We start from the raw sequence: 13793 nt of genomic DNA, 5'->3' as shown, positions 1-13793 counted from the left end.
TAGTTCAAGCAAAATGTTTGCAGTTGAACGTATTTTTTGGACAGCGGCTTATGCACATAAGTCGATTATGGTGACCCTTTTGCTTAACCAGTATTAGCTCTGTGTGTGTTTTCGTCTGTTGTATTTGCTGATATGACCATAAATTCGTTACGTTGCCACACACACACAGAGATGGAAAGAGGAAGTCTGTCAGTTGCGGAAGAAGAAGTTTTGCAAACAAAATGAAAGAAAAGAAAAGTCGCAATAACTGTGACCAGTAATCAAAGTGGAGACGGGCAGCCAAGGCGATGAATGAATGCCTCTTGGCCCAAGCCAGGCCAAGTAGCACACAAAAGTATCAAGTGTTGTTTTTGACGGCTGCATATTGACTTAACTGTAAAAATAACAACAACAACAGCGACAGGAATGACAATGACAAGTCAGAGGCAAGGGCAAGAGAGAGGGACAGAAGACAGATACATGCTGCAGTTGAGTGAAAGCTAAAAGATGAGTCGAATGCCCAGCTGTGGGAGTTGGTGAATTGTCCGGCGAACAACTTTAGTAGAGCCTGGAGAAAGGCAGAGACAGGAGAGAGAGAAAAAGAGAGAGAGAGAGATAGATGAAGAAGGAAAACTGTTTCGTTCATGTCCATGTCCATGGCGCGTGCTGCAAGTGTTTGGATTGAGTTGTTAGGCAACTGATTTGATTTACTGAATAATAAAAAACGAAAACATGTCGACACACACACACACACGTAGACACACACACACACTGACAGAGAGACAGACTGACTGACGGGCCATAAACAGTCATAGACACTTGGACATGGTCCTCGCTTCCTCAGTCTACTCTAGATTGGGGCACGAAACGGGAAGTTTATCAACTACAATAAGAAAATGTGACAGACAAAATAAACTTTTTGCAAGACAAATTTGTTGTCGTTGTCGTTTCCATTGCCATCATTGTTGTTGCTGTTGTTGTTGTTATTATTTCTGTTGCCATTGCAAGCGTATAAGAACTACATAAAAAATGCAAAAATACTATATACTTTATATAGTATTTTTTATATGGAGTAGCAGAAAGGAACAAAACAAGCAAATCATAAACTAACTGCGGATGTCGGCAATTGAATACTCTTGCAGCTAAACGATATAACTCTAGCTATTTTATTTATTAACCACAAAATACCTTTACAAAAATACACGGTTTCAGGCAATATACCAGATGATTATTCATAAAACATACAATATTGATATACTGAAAAAAAAACAATTTGTTTGGAAGTCTATATATGGCATATCAATATATTATAACATTTAAAATATACCATTCCAGATTATTATTCTTAAAACATACCAAATTCATATACTGAAAAAATACTAAAATACTTTGAAGTATATTTCTGGTATATCAATATACTATAATATTTAAAATATACAATAAAACAGAGAATATACTAAATTGTTATACTTAAAACATACCAAATTTATATACTAAAAAATACCGAAATATTAAGAAATCAAGGCTATATTTGGCATATCAATAACCTTTTAAAATATACCATGGAGTAGAGAATATACCATAATATTCTTAAAATATACCATATTTATATACTGAAATAATACCAAAAATATTTGAAAGCTTATATCAGACATATCAATATACTATATCATTGAAAATACGCCATACAAGATTGTTATTCATAAAATATACCGAATTTATATACTGAAAAAAACACCAAAAATATTTTAAATTATATATCTGGCATATAAATATACCATAACATTTAAAATAAACCATAAAGTAATGAATATACCAGAATGTTATTTTTAAAACATACTAAATTTACATGCTGAAAAAATACTAAAATATTCCGAAGGCTATATTTGGCATATGTGGTACTCTATACAAAACTTTTAAAATATAACATAGAGTAGAAAATTTCATAAATTATTCAAAAATACTATACACTTTGTATAGTATTTTTTATATAGAGTAACAGAAGGAACAAAACAAGCAAAATCATGAACTAACTGCGGATATCGGCAATTGAATACTCTTGCAGCTAGACGTTATAACTCTAGCCATTTTATTTATTCAATTGCAGTCTGAGTGAGGTAGCAACGAAAAAAATGCCGTTGCAAAAATACACGTTTTCAGGCAATAAATCATTTTTTTAACCAATCGCTTTCGACGGTAGTCGTGTTTCATAGTTGCACTGCGCAGTTGATTAAACTTGGCTTGGGCTATGCTAAGTTTTTGTCAGGGCAAACAAGTTTTTGAAATATTAACAAAATAAAATACAAGAAATTTGCATTTTGACACAAATATATTTATTATAAGAGATAGATAGAGAGAGATACCTCTAATATGTCACATCTAACATGATGAATGCGACATGCCCGCGGTAAACCAAACGTAGTAGTGTGTACATAGAAAAAGCAGCAGAGCCAAAATTGCGAAAGGCAAAATGAAAGCAATTGAACAAACAAAATGATAAAAAATTTCGCATTGAAAAGAAAAATTACATTTTATTTATTTTTGTTTTTGGCGACTAGAGCGAAAGTGCAAAATTGTATGTGCATGCGCGAGGAGAGAATCCTGAAAAGGATGGAGGATGAAGAATGAAGAATGGAGAGAAGCAAATATACCCTATAGAATCGTGGCGATTGTGGATTGACAGATGCTGTAGAGATATGCAAAAGTGTCGCAGTGTCACAGAATCTTTTGACAAATGTCAAACAGTCAATACAAAGATATTCAATTTATTATGAATGCCCTCCAAGATAAAGCGAAAACATTTTAAGTCGAATGAAAGACAGGTGAAGTTTTCTTTTTTTTTTTTTTGGGAAATTTAAACAGAATGTGTAATTATGAATGCTTGAGGGAAAACTTTTGGCACTACACTAAGATAAAGTGTGTGAAATTAAAAAGAATAATTATGAGCAAAAGTGAGAGTGACAAATACGAGAAATTATTCATATAAATGCAGAGAGTAACTTGAACAGAAGAGACGCAGCAACAACGACAACAATGAGAACAACAAATTAAATGCATTTTCCATGTCTGAGCGAACGATGTGGAATTTTTCTTTCAAAAGTGCTGTGACACATTTAATTTATAAAGGAAAAACTGAAAACACGCATAAATATAACGAAAAATATTTTACATTTGTGGTGCACCACTCTGATTGTAAGTACAACACACACACACACAGTCGCACACATGGTGCACACATGGTGCACACAGCATATAGAGAGTAATGCATGCTGCGTACATATAAAAATATAAAATATGGGCAAACATGACGTATGCGTAACATAAACCAAAGACAAATGAACAATTGGATATAAATAAGCGACGATGCACGACCAGACACACACACACACTTGAACACACACACATACAGAGACAGAGAGCAGAGCACGCACTCAGCTAGAGATGCAAAGTGACTCGAATGAGACCAAAATGAAACGCATCGCTGCAAAATGCTCGCACAAAAAAATGCAACAGAAGCGTCCGAAAAATTAACAGCAACAGCACGAAAAACAACAACAACAACAACAGGCAGAATAATACCAGAAATGGTGACAGAATGGGCCAAAAAAAAAAAAACGAAAAGAAAAACAAGAGGAAAAAATAGGGAAAGGCAGCGAAGTAAAGCGGGCTCAGTGAAAGAGAGAAGGATGCAGAGTGTCATGTAAAAAGCCTTTCAATGCATGCTGCATACTTTTAGGCAGCGCGTGTTATATGTATGTGCATGTGTGTTGGTGTGTGTGTGTGTGTGTGGGTGAGACGCGTAGAAAACGCGATAAAAGCAATGCATAAAAGCGAAAAGAAATGCAAAAAGGCAACACGTCCAAACAGTTGCAAGTGAAGGAAGGGGAACGAAAGAGAGCTACACAAAAAGAAACACACACACAGTTGCATAAAAAATGCATGAGTGTGCGAGTGTGTGTGTGTGTGTGCCTAGCCTAGCCAGCGTGCATATGCTTGAATGCGCGTGTTCGCACTTGCACACAAAAAGCAGCAGCGGCAGCAACAACAGTCAGTGAAATGCAACTACACAAAATGCACAGCAGCCACATTCAAAAACCCCAAACACACACACACACACACTCGTACACACACACATACTCATATGAAACGAGTGCAAGTGGGTAAAAATAAAACATTTTTGCAATTAATTGCGCTCAATTTAAAATGTTGCAAAATTAATTCAAGAGTCATGCCAAATACACAGGCGCAGTCATTTATGCAAACAGAGACAGCAGAGAAGAGGAGAGAAGTGGAGAGGAGAGGAGAGGAGAGAAGGATGACTGAAGAGGTGGGTGTAGATGGCATCATACAGCTGAATTGCTGTTCAAGCGAGCAGGCAAATGCCACAGTTGAAATGCTTGTGGACACACAGACAGCGCAAGAAAGGGAAAGAATAAGTAAAAAAAGCTAAGAGAGCTAACTCGACTGCGAGATACGTGACACTCATTTTCAATAAAAAAAAAATCTACTGAAAAAATACTAAAATATTCCTTTGGCTATATTTGGCATATCGATGTACTTTTACATTTAAAATATACCATATAGTAGAGAATAAACTAGATATACTATTCATAAAACATACCAAATTTTTTTCACTTAAATACTAAAATATACCGGAGGCAATATATGGTATATCAATATACTACTGCACTTAAAATATACCATTGAATAGTAGATAAAGTTCCAGAATATTATTATTAAAACATACCAAATTCATATACTGGAAAAATACTGAAATATACCGAAACCTATGTTTTTATATCGATATTTAAAATATATCATATTGAAGCATATTAAATTCATATACTGGAAAAATACTGAAATATACTGAAACCTCCCTTTTTGTTTCGATATTTAAAAAATATCATAGAGTTGAGAACCACATTATTATTTTTGAAATATGCACAATTTATATACTGAAAAAATATTAAAATATAATTTTTGGTATATGGTATATTAATATACTATTACACTTTAAATATATCATATAGTAGAGAATATACCAGATTATCATAATTAACACATACCGAATTTACATACTGAAAAAATACTAAAATATTCCGAGGACTATATTTAGCATATTGACATTCTATTACATTTCAAATATACCATAGAGTAGAAAATATACCATACTATTATGCTGAAAACCTACCAAATGTATATACTGAAAAATACTAAAAAAATACAATTACATTTAAAATATTCCATAGAGTAGAGAAAGTAGTTATAATCCGATCCGAAAAGTTATAATACCGTTTTATACTATGGATAGCGAGTATAAAAAAATGCAGAGGAAAAGAATGGGTAGAAAGTAGATGGAAGCACACACACACACACACGGACACTCGTAGTGCACGCAAATGTGGCGTTGATGAGCGTTGAATGTCGATGCAGCTCGGAGCTGGAGCTGGGAGCACACAAAAGGCAGGACCCGCAGCTTAAAGCCATAGAGCCGCAGTCGCAGTCGCAGTCGAAGGCAAAGTCGAAGTCATCGTCAGGCACAGACGGAGGCGGAGTCCAAACAGCAGTCGACAATAAAAATAACAAAAGCAGCCGCAGCGGGAGGCAAAAGGCAGGCAAAGAGACGTTGAGTCCATAGTCCGAGTCAAGTCAAGGCAAGGCAAGAAGGAGCTAAAGCAGGCAGCAGTTGCAGTTGGCGAAGAAAGCCAACCAAATGAGCAACACAAATACACACACAAACACACACTCACACATGGCAAGATTGTAAGTCAAATGGGTTTTCTTGTTGTCGTCGTCGTTGCTGTCGTTGTCGTTGTTGTCGTACTCTTTGGGGCTTGTCTGAGGCTCAGGCTCAAGCTGAGACTACAGTTGAGACTGTACACAAGCAAAAGGAGTTGAAGTTGCCGGTCCGGAAGTCGGCAGTTGAAATTAAGCCAACAGCAATTATGGTAACGAATGCAGCAAGCAGCGGCAATTACAGTTCAACAATTGTTCAACATTCTTAAAGCACTAAAAGCCACAAACAGTCTACCAGAGACTCCGAGTCTGATACCAACAACAACAACATTCAGAACAGCACGCAAAAAAAAACTTTATGTTTCTTTGCGAAACAGAGCGTGTAAAAGGGAACGCGATATGTGTTTGTGTGTGAACAAACTCAAAAGAAAGAGAAGCTGCATATTTTTATATCAACAGTCGCAGTTTTTTTTTCTTTCTTTCTTTGAGTGCGGGGCTAATTATTCAGTCTGTACTTAAATCATGTCTAGTGTGCAGACCTCTTTTTCGGGTTTGCGGTGCACTTTTTAGGGCAGTTCTAGAAAGATTTCTCTATGCTTCAGACTTGACTGCGCTTAGCATTTCTAATTTATTGGGGAGTTTATGTGCGTTGCAGGCATAAATTACTTAAATAGAAATTTAAGCAAATTACAAATAAAGTAAATTTGGTTGTGCTGTAATTCTTTCATTGTTATAACCCGCTACATACAATCCTATCAACAATATTCATGGTTCCTGATTGTGATCTATACAAATTTTAGAAGTTATTAAAAAAACATAGTATATCAATATACCAAATATACCATACAGTATATTTTAGCATTATTTCAGTATATTAATTTGTTATTATTGAGTATACAATTGTAGAAATTAAGAATTTAAGAAGTTATTTAAAAAATATAGTATATTAATATACCAAATATAGCCTTCGGTTTATTTAGCATTATTTTATATGTTTGAGTATACAATTATAGAAGTTTAGAATTTAAGAAGTTAATTCAAAAATATAGTATATCAATATACTAAATATAGGCTTCGGTATATATATATTTTTTTTTTTTAAATATATTAACTCGATTTTTAAAGTATAATATTTTAAATGTTAAAAGTTAAGGAAGTTTGTTTAAAAAAAATATAGTATATCGATATACTAAATATAGTATTTGGTATAATTTAGTATTTTTTCAGTATATTATTCTGATTATTTTAAGTATAAAATTAAAGAAGTTAAAAGTGGCAGAAATTAATTAAAAAATATACTATATCGAAATACCAAAAATAGCTTTCGATATATTTTAGCTTAATTTTAGTATATTAATTGGATTATCTTAAGTTTAAAGTTGTATAGTTCTAAAATTAAAAAAGTTATTTTAAAATATAGTATATCGATATACCAAATGTAGCCTTCGGTATATTTTAATACTTTTTCGATATATTAATTTGATACATTTTAAGAATAATACGAATATGAATCGAATTCAAACTGATTATTCTTGCACAACAATTTAAACAAATATAATATTTAAGCACTTAACATAACTGCATTATTGTAGTATATTGCTTATGCTCAAACATTTTCCTTTTTAGCATCAGCTTTAAGACTTCTCAATTAGTTAAATTTATCTGCAATATTTTGGCTGATTATCTCCACTTAATTTCTATTAATTGCAACTCTTGCTCTTGAACAATTATTTCGTCTGTGATTTAATAAAAAAACATTATTTCTAAAATCTGTTTTTCCACAATGTTATGTTTTGTCCACTTAAATGCACAATTTATCTTACTTAAAACCGAATTAAATTATAATAATCTGTGGTCGCCAACTATTAAGCTAAACAACACACATTTTATTCAAATTTATGGCATGTTTTGAATTAAATTAAAATTATTATATTGTTTGGCATCCGTTTTAGTTTTTAATGCTTTACGGAAGTGAAGAGGTTAGTCTAAAGCTACTCAAACCACAAGCCCAATGAATATTATATGCGATACAATATCGATGGCATAAAGTGTGTTTCCCATCAGATCAGATTCTGTTTCTGTTTCTGTTGCTGATTCGCATCCTTTGCTGGCTCTGGCTTTCAATTATAATGAAATTTGCGCAATGATTGTGCAATCAGAGGACTATTAGATAGCACATGTCAAACAAATAGAGCCCTCTATGAAGCCATATGTGTTATCTTATCGCCACTCTTTCCCTGCTCTTATCGACGAAATATAAAAACAACAGACAGCAGGAGGAGAAAAGGGGTGGAGGGGAGGAGGCGGGGGAACACGCGTGCCCAGTTCAATGGAGTTATCGCTGAAAGCGTTCAGCACAATGCGTTTTACAAACTCCCTAAAGCTATTTCGAAACCAACTTTTTTCTCTTTTTTTTTTGCAACCGAGCAACAACAGTAAAAACAGCAAAAAAAGGAAAAAACAGCAAACGAAGTTTTTTGCTTGTTCGTTGTCGTTTGTGGGGCGTAGAGGCGGGAAGCGGGGGCGGGGGAGTGGCACACAGTGGCATGTCTCGGTGTGGGCAAATAAATGCCAAGTGCTACGCAAAACCAAATAAAGTCGAGCACATGCACACACACACTCACACTCCCATTCACATCCTCATCCACATCCACATATCCACACTCACACTCACATCCACACTCTCACCCTCGCACTCACACAGATACTTACACGCACGCACATTTAACAGTAACAGACGTTGGCAATGAACATGAATGCACAGCACTTCGCACAGTGGGTCACGGGTTGAGAAAACTGCATTAAAAATATAATTTATTAATAGCTAATGGGTTCGCTTTGTTTGCTTCCAGTTCTTCAAGTTTCTAAGGCTTTCACAACTTATTGATACTGTTATAAATCGATTAGGAAAGGTTTATGAATTAAATGTAATATAACCTACTGATGAAGAAAAAATTAATTAGAAAATGAATAAAGAATACCCAACAAATGCATTTGTATTCTTCACTGACAAAATTTGATTATATTCCAAAGCATATTTATATTTCAAATGCATAAAGTGGACAAAAAATGTAATTTATTAATAGACAAACCCCATATTTTGTCATAATTCTTTATAGGAATTGCCTCTTATGAAAACAGCTAAAGATCTTATTATAATATTGGAGTTATAAATCGATCATTAAAGTTCCAAATTTTCGATTTTATATAACCTGCCGAAAGTTAAAATTTATAAAGAGAACGCCCAAAATGCCAGTGAATTGTTTTTTCATCTTGTCATAAAATCTATTTAATTTTGTAAATAAAAAAATCTAATTTGTGGTTTTTATCCATTTTCAAATTGCATATCATTAAAATGTTTTTCTATAATAAAAATATATTTTATTCACTCACCAGAACTGCAAAGCAAAGTGCCATTTTGTTGCTGTAAAAAGATGAAAAAGTAAAAAGTATTTCGTTATTATTATTTTGACAACAAAATCAAATTAAAACTAATCAATTGCATAATAACAGAAACAAGGAAAATTGCCATTTGGTACTAGGAATATATGAAAAGAAGAGTGAATTTTGTTATTAGTTAGATTACTAAATCATCTTAGTTTAGGTAGTTTATTAAAACATCTTCTTGACTAGTCTAAATATCTATAATTAATGAAATTACTTTTTTCAAACTAGTCTAAATTATTACTATTCCTTTTTTCCAATAACCATTTCTTAATTACACTATTATTTATTATTTATTTATTTACATGCTAATTATTATCCAAAATAATATAATAACTAAAAGAAGGGAGTGCTAGCAACTAAGTCCATCGACTCGAAATTTACATTAAATTTGTACAATTAATTAAATTAATCATTTCGCTGAATGTTGTCATAGTATTTAACCAGTGTGCATTGCTGGCAAGTAGGCAACTGGCAGCAGAGTCTTTTAGTCCTTTAGTTGCTCAATTTCAGTTTCACACTTCCGTCGCCACAGACGCTCACACACACACACACACAGAGACACATACACATAAGGATAGGAAAACATGTATGTACATATGCAGATGGGTGTCCTTTGGCTGCAGGCGTAAAAACGTGAGGCGTACAATTTACGCCAGAAAAATAAGAACAACAACAAGAAGCAGTGGAGTAACAGCTAGAAGCACAACGATGATGAGGAGGACACAACGATGACGACGACGACGATGTCGAGGAGTGCGCGCAAAAGGACATGCAACAACAATTAAAGTTTGAAAGAAGCAACGCCGGCGACGACGCCGCTCAACACGGAAAAAGTAAACCGAGCAAAAGTTGTTAACGGCGCATAAAAAAGTAGAAAAGAAAAACTGCACGAGACCAGAACAGAGAACAGCGAGCCAACAAGCAACCAAACGGTGGCAAAGTGATGCAAAGACGACAAACGTGGGGCAAGCAAAAGGAGCAAAAGGGAGCACAAGGGGCAGCTGAACTGCCAAGTGGCAGTCGTGCAGTAAAAGGCACGCGCATGAAGCCGGAGGACAGCGAATGGACAGACAGCGGACAGCAGGGGACAGCGGGGGGAGAACAGAGAGCAGGGGGCAAAGTTTTTCGGGGCGAACAGACAGCGGCAAATTCGCATGCAAATTGTGCGCGAAAAAAGTTGAGAAAGCGCCAAAATGAAAGAAAATTTCTGCAGTTAGCAAGGCCAAGGGGGGAAGGCAAAGGCACACAGAGAGGGGGACAGAGAGTGGGGACGTAAGGAATATGATAGGAAGCGCAAGGCGTATGTGCGCAAGAAAGTTTTGCCACATAGATGAGGCGCACACATGGTGCAAAGGCATAAAAGCGCACACACATCTGTCTGTCTTCGTGTGTGTGTGTGCAGAACATAAATGTAAACAATGAAATTGTTGAATAAACAGTAGGATGCGGGGCAGGGGGTAATGGGGCATGGGGCACGAGAGGGGGAGAGGGAGAGAGTGGCAGCAGGCAAACAGCCGCCGGAAGAGCTTTTGCTTGTCATCATTTCACGACCCGCTGCCGGCAAAAAGGTGTGAGACAACGGCAATTATCACAATTGTACTCGGTCTTCCCCTCTCTCACTCTTCATCCCCCCCTTTCGTGCCACTCGCTGCACAAAAACTGAACCTACAATCATTGCCATTTGCTATTCATTCATTCATTCCTGTAGCAGCCCGCGTCACTTGCCACTTGCCACTTCCACAACAACATTTTCCCTACTCCTGCTGCCTGCTGCCTGCTTTCTCCATTTCAACATTCATTCAGCTCTACGCATTGTTCGTGCTCGACGCCTTCGCCGGCCTTTTGTTGCCTGTTCCCGTTGCTGTTGCCGTTGCTGTGTTTACATTTACACTTTGCAAGCATCATTTCCATGCCTCGCCTAATGCTCAAGGCTTTGTGGCAGGCAGCAAGCAGTCAGCAGAGTCTCAGTGAGGCAGCCAGCTCAGCAGTCAGTTCGCAGTTCTAAAAGCGTTGCCTACTTTGCGGCGCATTTAGTTAAATTGTTTATTTGCTTCACTCGCTCTCGCTCTCTGTTTCTCCTTCTCTCTTTCAGTTTGCTCACAATCAATTAAAAGTGAGCTGCCAATGTTTAATTAAGCTAAAATGCAGTCGTCGCATTTTTACTGTTGGCTTCTACTGTCAGCGCGATTTTAATTAGTGCCTAACTCTTTTACTTTTTTTTGGATTTGGGTAGCGGCCTGAAATTGAGTTATTAGTCGCTCATTATTGGAACTTTTTAATGCAGTCAGTCAAATAGTTGCTCGCTGCTGACATCCTCCTATATAGATTCCAAGTCGTCGCCTTCTGTCGCCTTCAGTTCGGCTTTTGCTCGTTCCTTCGAGCGTAAAAAGTCGCCAATAATTGGCTACTAATGGTGCCACATCAAAAACTTTCAACGATTGCAATAAAAAATCTCAACGAGCAACTTTTTCCTTTCCACAACGAATCACAAAAAAAAAACAGCACGAAAGTGAGCAGCAGCATAACAATAAAAGTGAAAAGCAGCTGGGCAGAAGTAGAGTGTGCTCGACTTAGAGATACGCTAAAGAGTATTCAAAAAATACAAATTTAATGTATTTGTAATGCTAATTTACTAATATACTATTTCTAGTATTTGGTATGCAGATTCTTGAACTAACAGAACATTTAAAAAAGGCCAGAAATATAAACAGCGAATATAATGTCTATAAACAAATATTTTAATTTATATATATTAGACTTTAGGTTATTACTAAGACAAGTTTTTATATCTCAAACAGGTATATTTTGTGCTCTATGGTATATTTTTAATGTAGTACAATATTGATATACCAATTAGAAGTTTCGGGTTGTTTGGTAAAGATTTCTGTGGTATATTTTTGGTATATTTTGAATGTAGTACAATATCAGTATACCAAATATAAGTTTCGGTATATTTTTGTGGTATATTTTTTGTATATTTTAAATCGATATCGATATACCAAAAGAAAATGTAAAGATTTCTGTGGTATGTTTTTGGTATATTCTGAATGTAGTATAATATCGGTATGCCAAATATAGGTTTCGGTATATTTAAGTATATTGTGGTATATTTTCGGTATAATTTAAATGCCGTACACTATCAATATACCGAATAGAAATTTTAGTATTTTTCTACTATGTTTTTGGTATATTTTGAATGTAATACAATATCGGTATACCAAATATAAATTTCGGTATACTTTAGTATTTTTGTGGCACATTTTCGGCATATTTTAAATGTAGTACAATGTCAATATACCGAATATAAATGTAGATATATTATAGTATTTTTGTGGTATGTTTTCGGTATATTTTGAATGGGGTATAATATCGATATACCAAATATAAATGTCGATATATTTTAGTACTTTTGTGGTAAGTTTTTGGTATATTTTGAATGGGGTATAATATCGATATAACAAATATACGCTTCAATATATTTTAGAATTTTTGTGGTATATTTTTGGTATATTTTTAGAAAATGGGGTGCTTGAAAATGGGCAACCAATACTTGATATTTATTGAATAATGGTTTAGCTATTAAATTTCCTGTCTTCTTCCACTTTTGTTTGCCTTTTTATCATTGCCAAGCTACCCATTTTATACCGTATCATACAGGGTACAACAAAATAAAAAGTGAGACAAACAATTAACATTTTCATTTTGTGATTTTGTGCTTTAACTTTGCAAGCGCTATTTATTGCACTTGTCAGTGTTTGCGATTGTCGTCGTCGACGTCGACGTTGTTGTTGTCGATGATGTTGTTGTAGTTGTTGTTGTTGCAGCTGTTGTTGCAATGAAAATCATTAATGCCAGCGGCAGGCAGCTAACAGAGCAAGTGAGTTGAAATGTGGGCTGTGGAGAGTGGGGGAAAAGGGAGCGGAGACAACGCGTTGTTGCACCTGCAGCATGCTGTTGTCAGCTCATTGCAAGTTCTATGTGTTAATGGGCGTGGATGAAGCAGTGAGAAGCGGAAGGGAAATGGAGAGTAGTCTACTCACTTGGCACGCGCATTATTGCAAACAATTTGCCCCTGTTTGTGTAGTGGACAAATGACAGGCAGGAAGGCAGCAGGCAGCGAGGCAAAAGGACAAAGGACAATGGCGGCAGCTAAAGCCGTCGTTGGCAATCGGAAATGTTGCCAAAGTTCTATGGCAGTCAGACAGCGCACACACACACAACACACACACACACTCAGCAGCTGCCTTGCAGGCATACACACATACGCACACACACACACATGCTCGCTTCATGTGTGTTCGCTGTGTTTGTAGCCTTGCAACTCTCAGTCTCAGTCGTGACTTTCTGCTGGCTTCCACGCCACGCCCCCTTGCCACCACTGTGCCCCGCCCAACGCTTGCACACAGAGCTCGCTCGCTTTGCCCTTTTTGGCCCTGCAGTGTTTGTTTTAATTTAAATAAATGAGCTTAAGCTTGATCCTTTAAGGCCTCCAACTCCGACTCCAACTCCAACTCTGACTGCAGCTGAGTTGTTGTCGTTCGTCGCCAGAGGGCGTTGCGTGCCGTTGTTTAGCCGACACGCCCACGCAGACGATGGGCAGCAACGATGTCGACGACGTCATCATTCAGGAA

The 13793-nt window shown here is 36.0% G+C and overlaps 2 protein-coding genes across 2 annotated transcripts in view; one reads left to right on the top strand and one right to left on the bottom strand.

Moving 5' to 3' along the window:
• LOC132787184 (uncharacterized) overlaps positions 1-9157 on the bottom strand; it is a 132409-nt gene extending 123252 nt beyond the window's left edge. Inside the window, exon 1 of the mRNA XM_060794103.1 lies at positions 9109-9157. Coding sequence (XP_060650086.1) covers positions 9109-9132 — 24 coding nt within the window. The 5' untranslated portion in view covers positions 9133-9157. The remainder of the gene's footprint in view (positions 1-9108) is intronic.
• LOC132787183 (lachesin) overlaps positions 1-13793 on the top strand; it is a 62259-nt gene that overhangs the window by 36538 nt on the left and 11928 nt on the right. The gene's annotated exons all lie outside the window — the stretch shown is intronic.

Source organism: Drosophila nasuta, chromosome 2R, assembly GCF_023558535.2.
Source record: "Drosophila nasuta strain 15112-1781.00 chromosome 2R, ASM2355853v1, whole genome shotgun sequence".
Classification (NCBI taxonomy): Eukaryota; Metazoa; Arthropoda; class Insecta; order Diptera; family Drosophilidae; genus Drosophila; species Drosophila nasuta.
The sequence above is the reverse complement of the archived record's forward strand: the minus strand, read 5'-3'. Positions and strand labels throughout refer to the sequence as shown.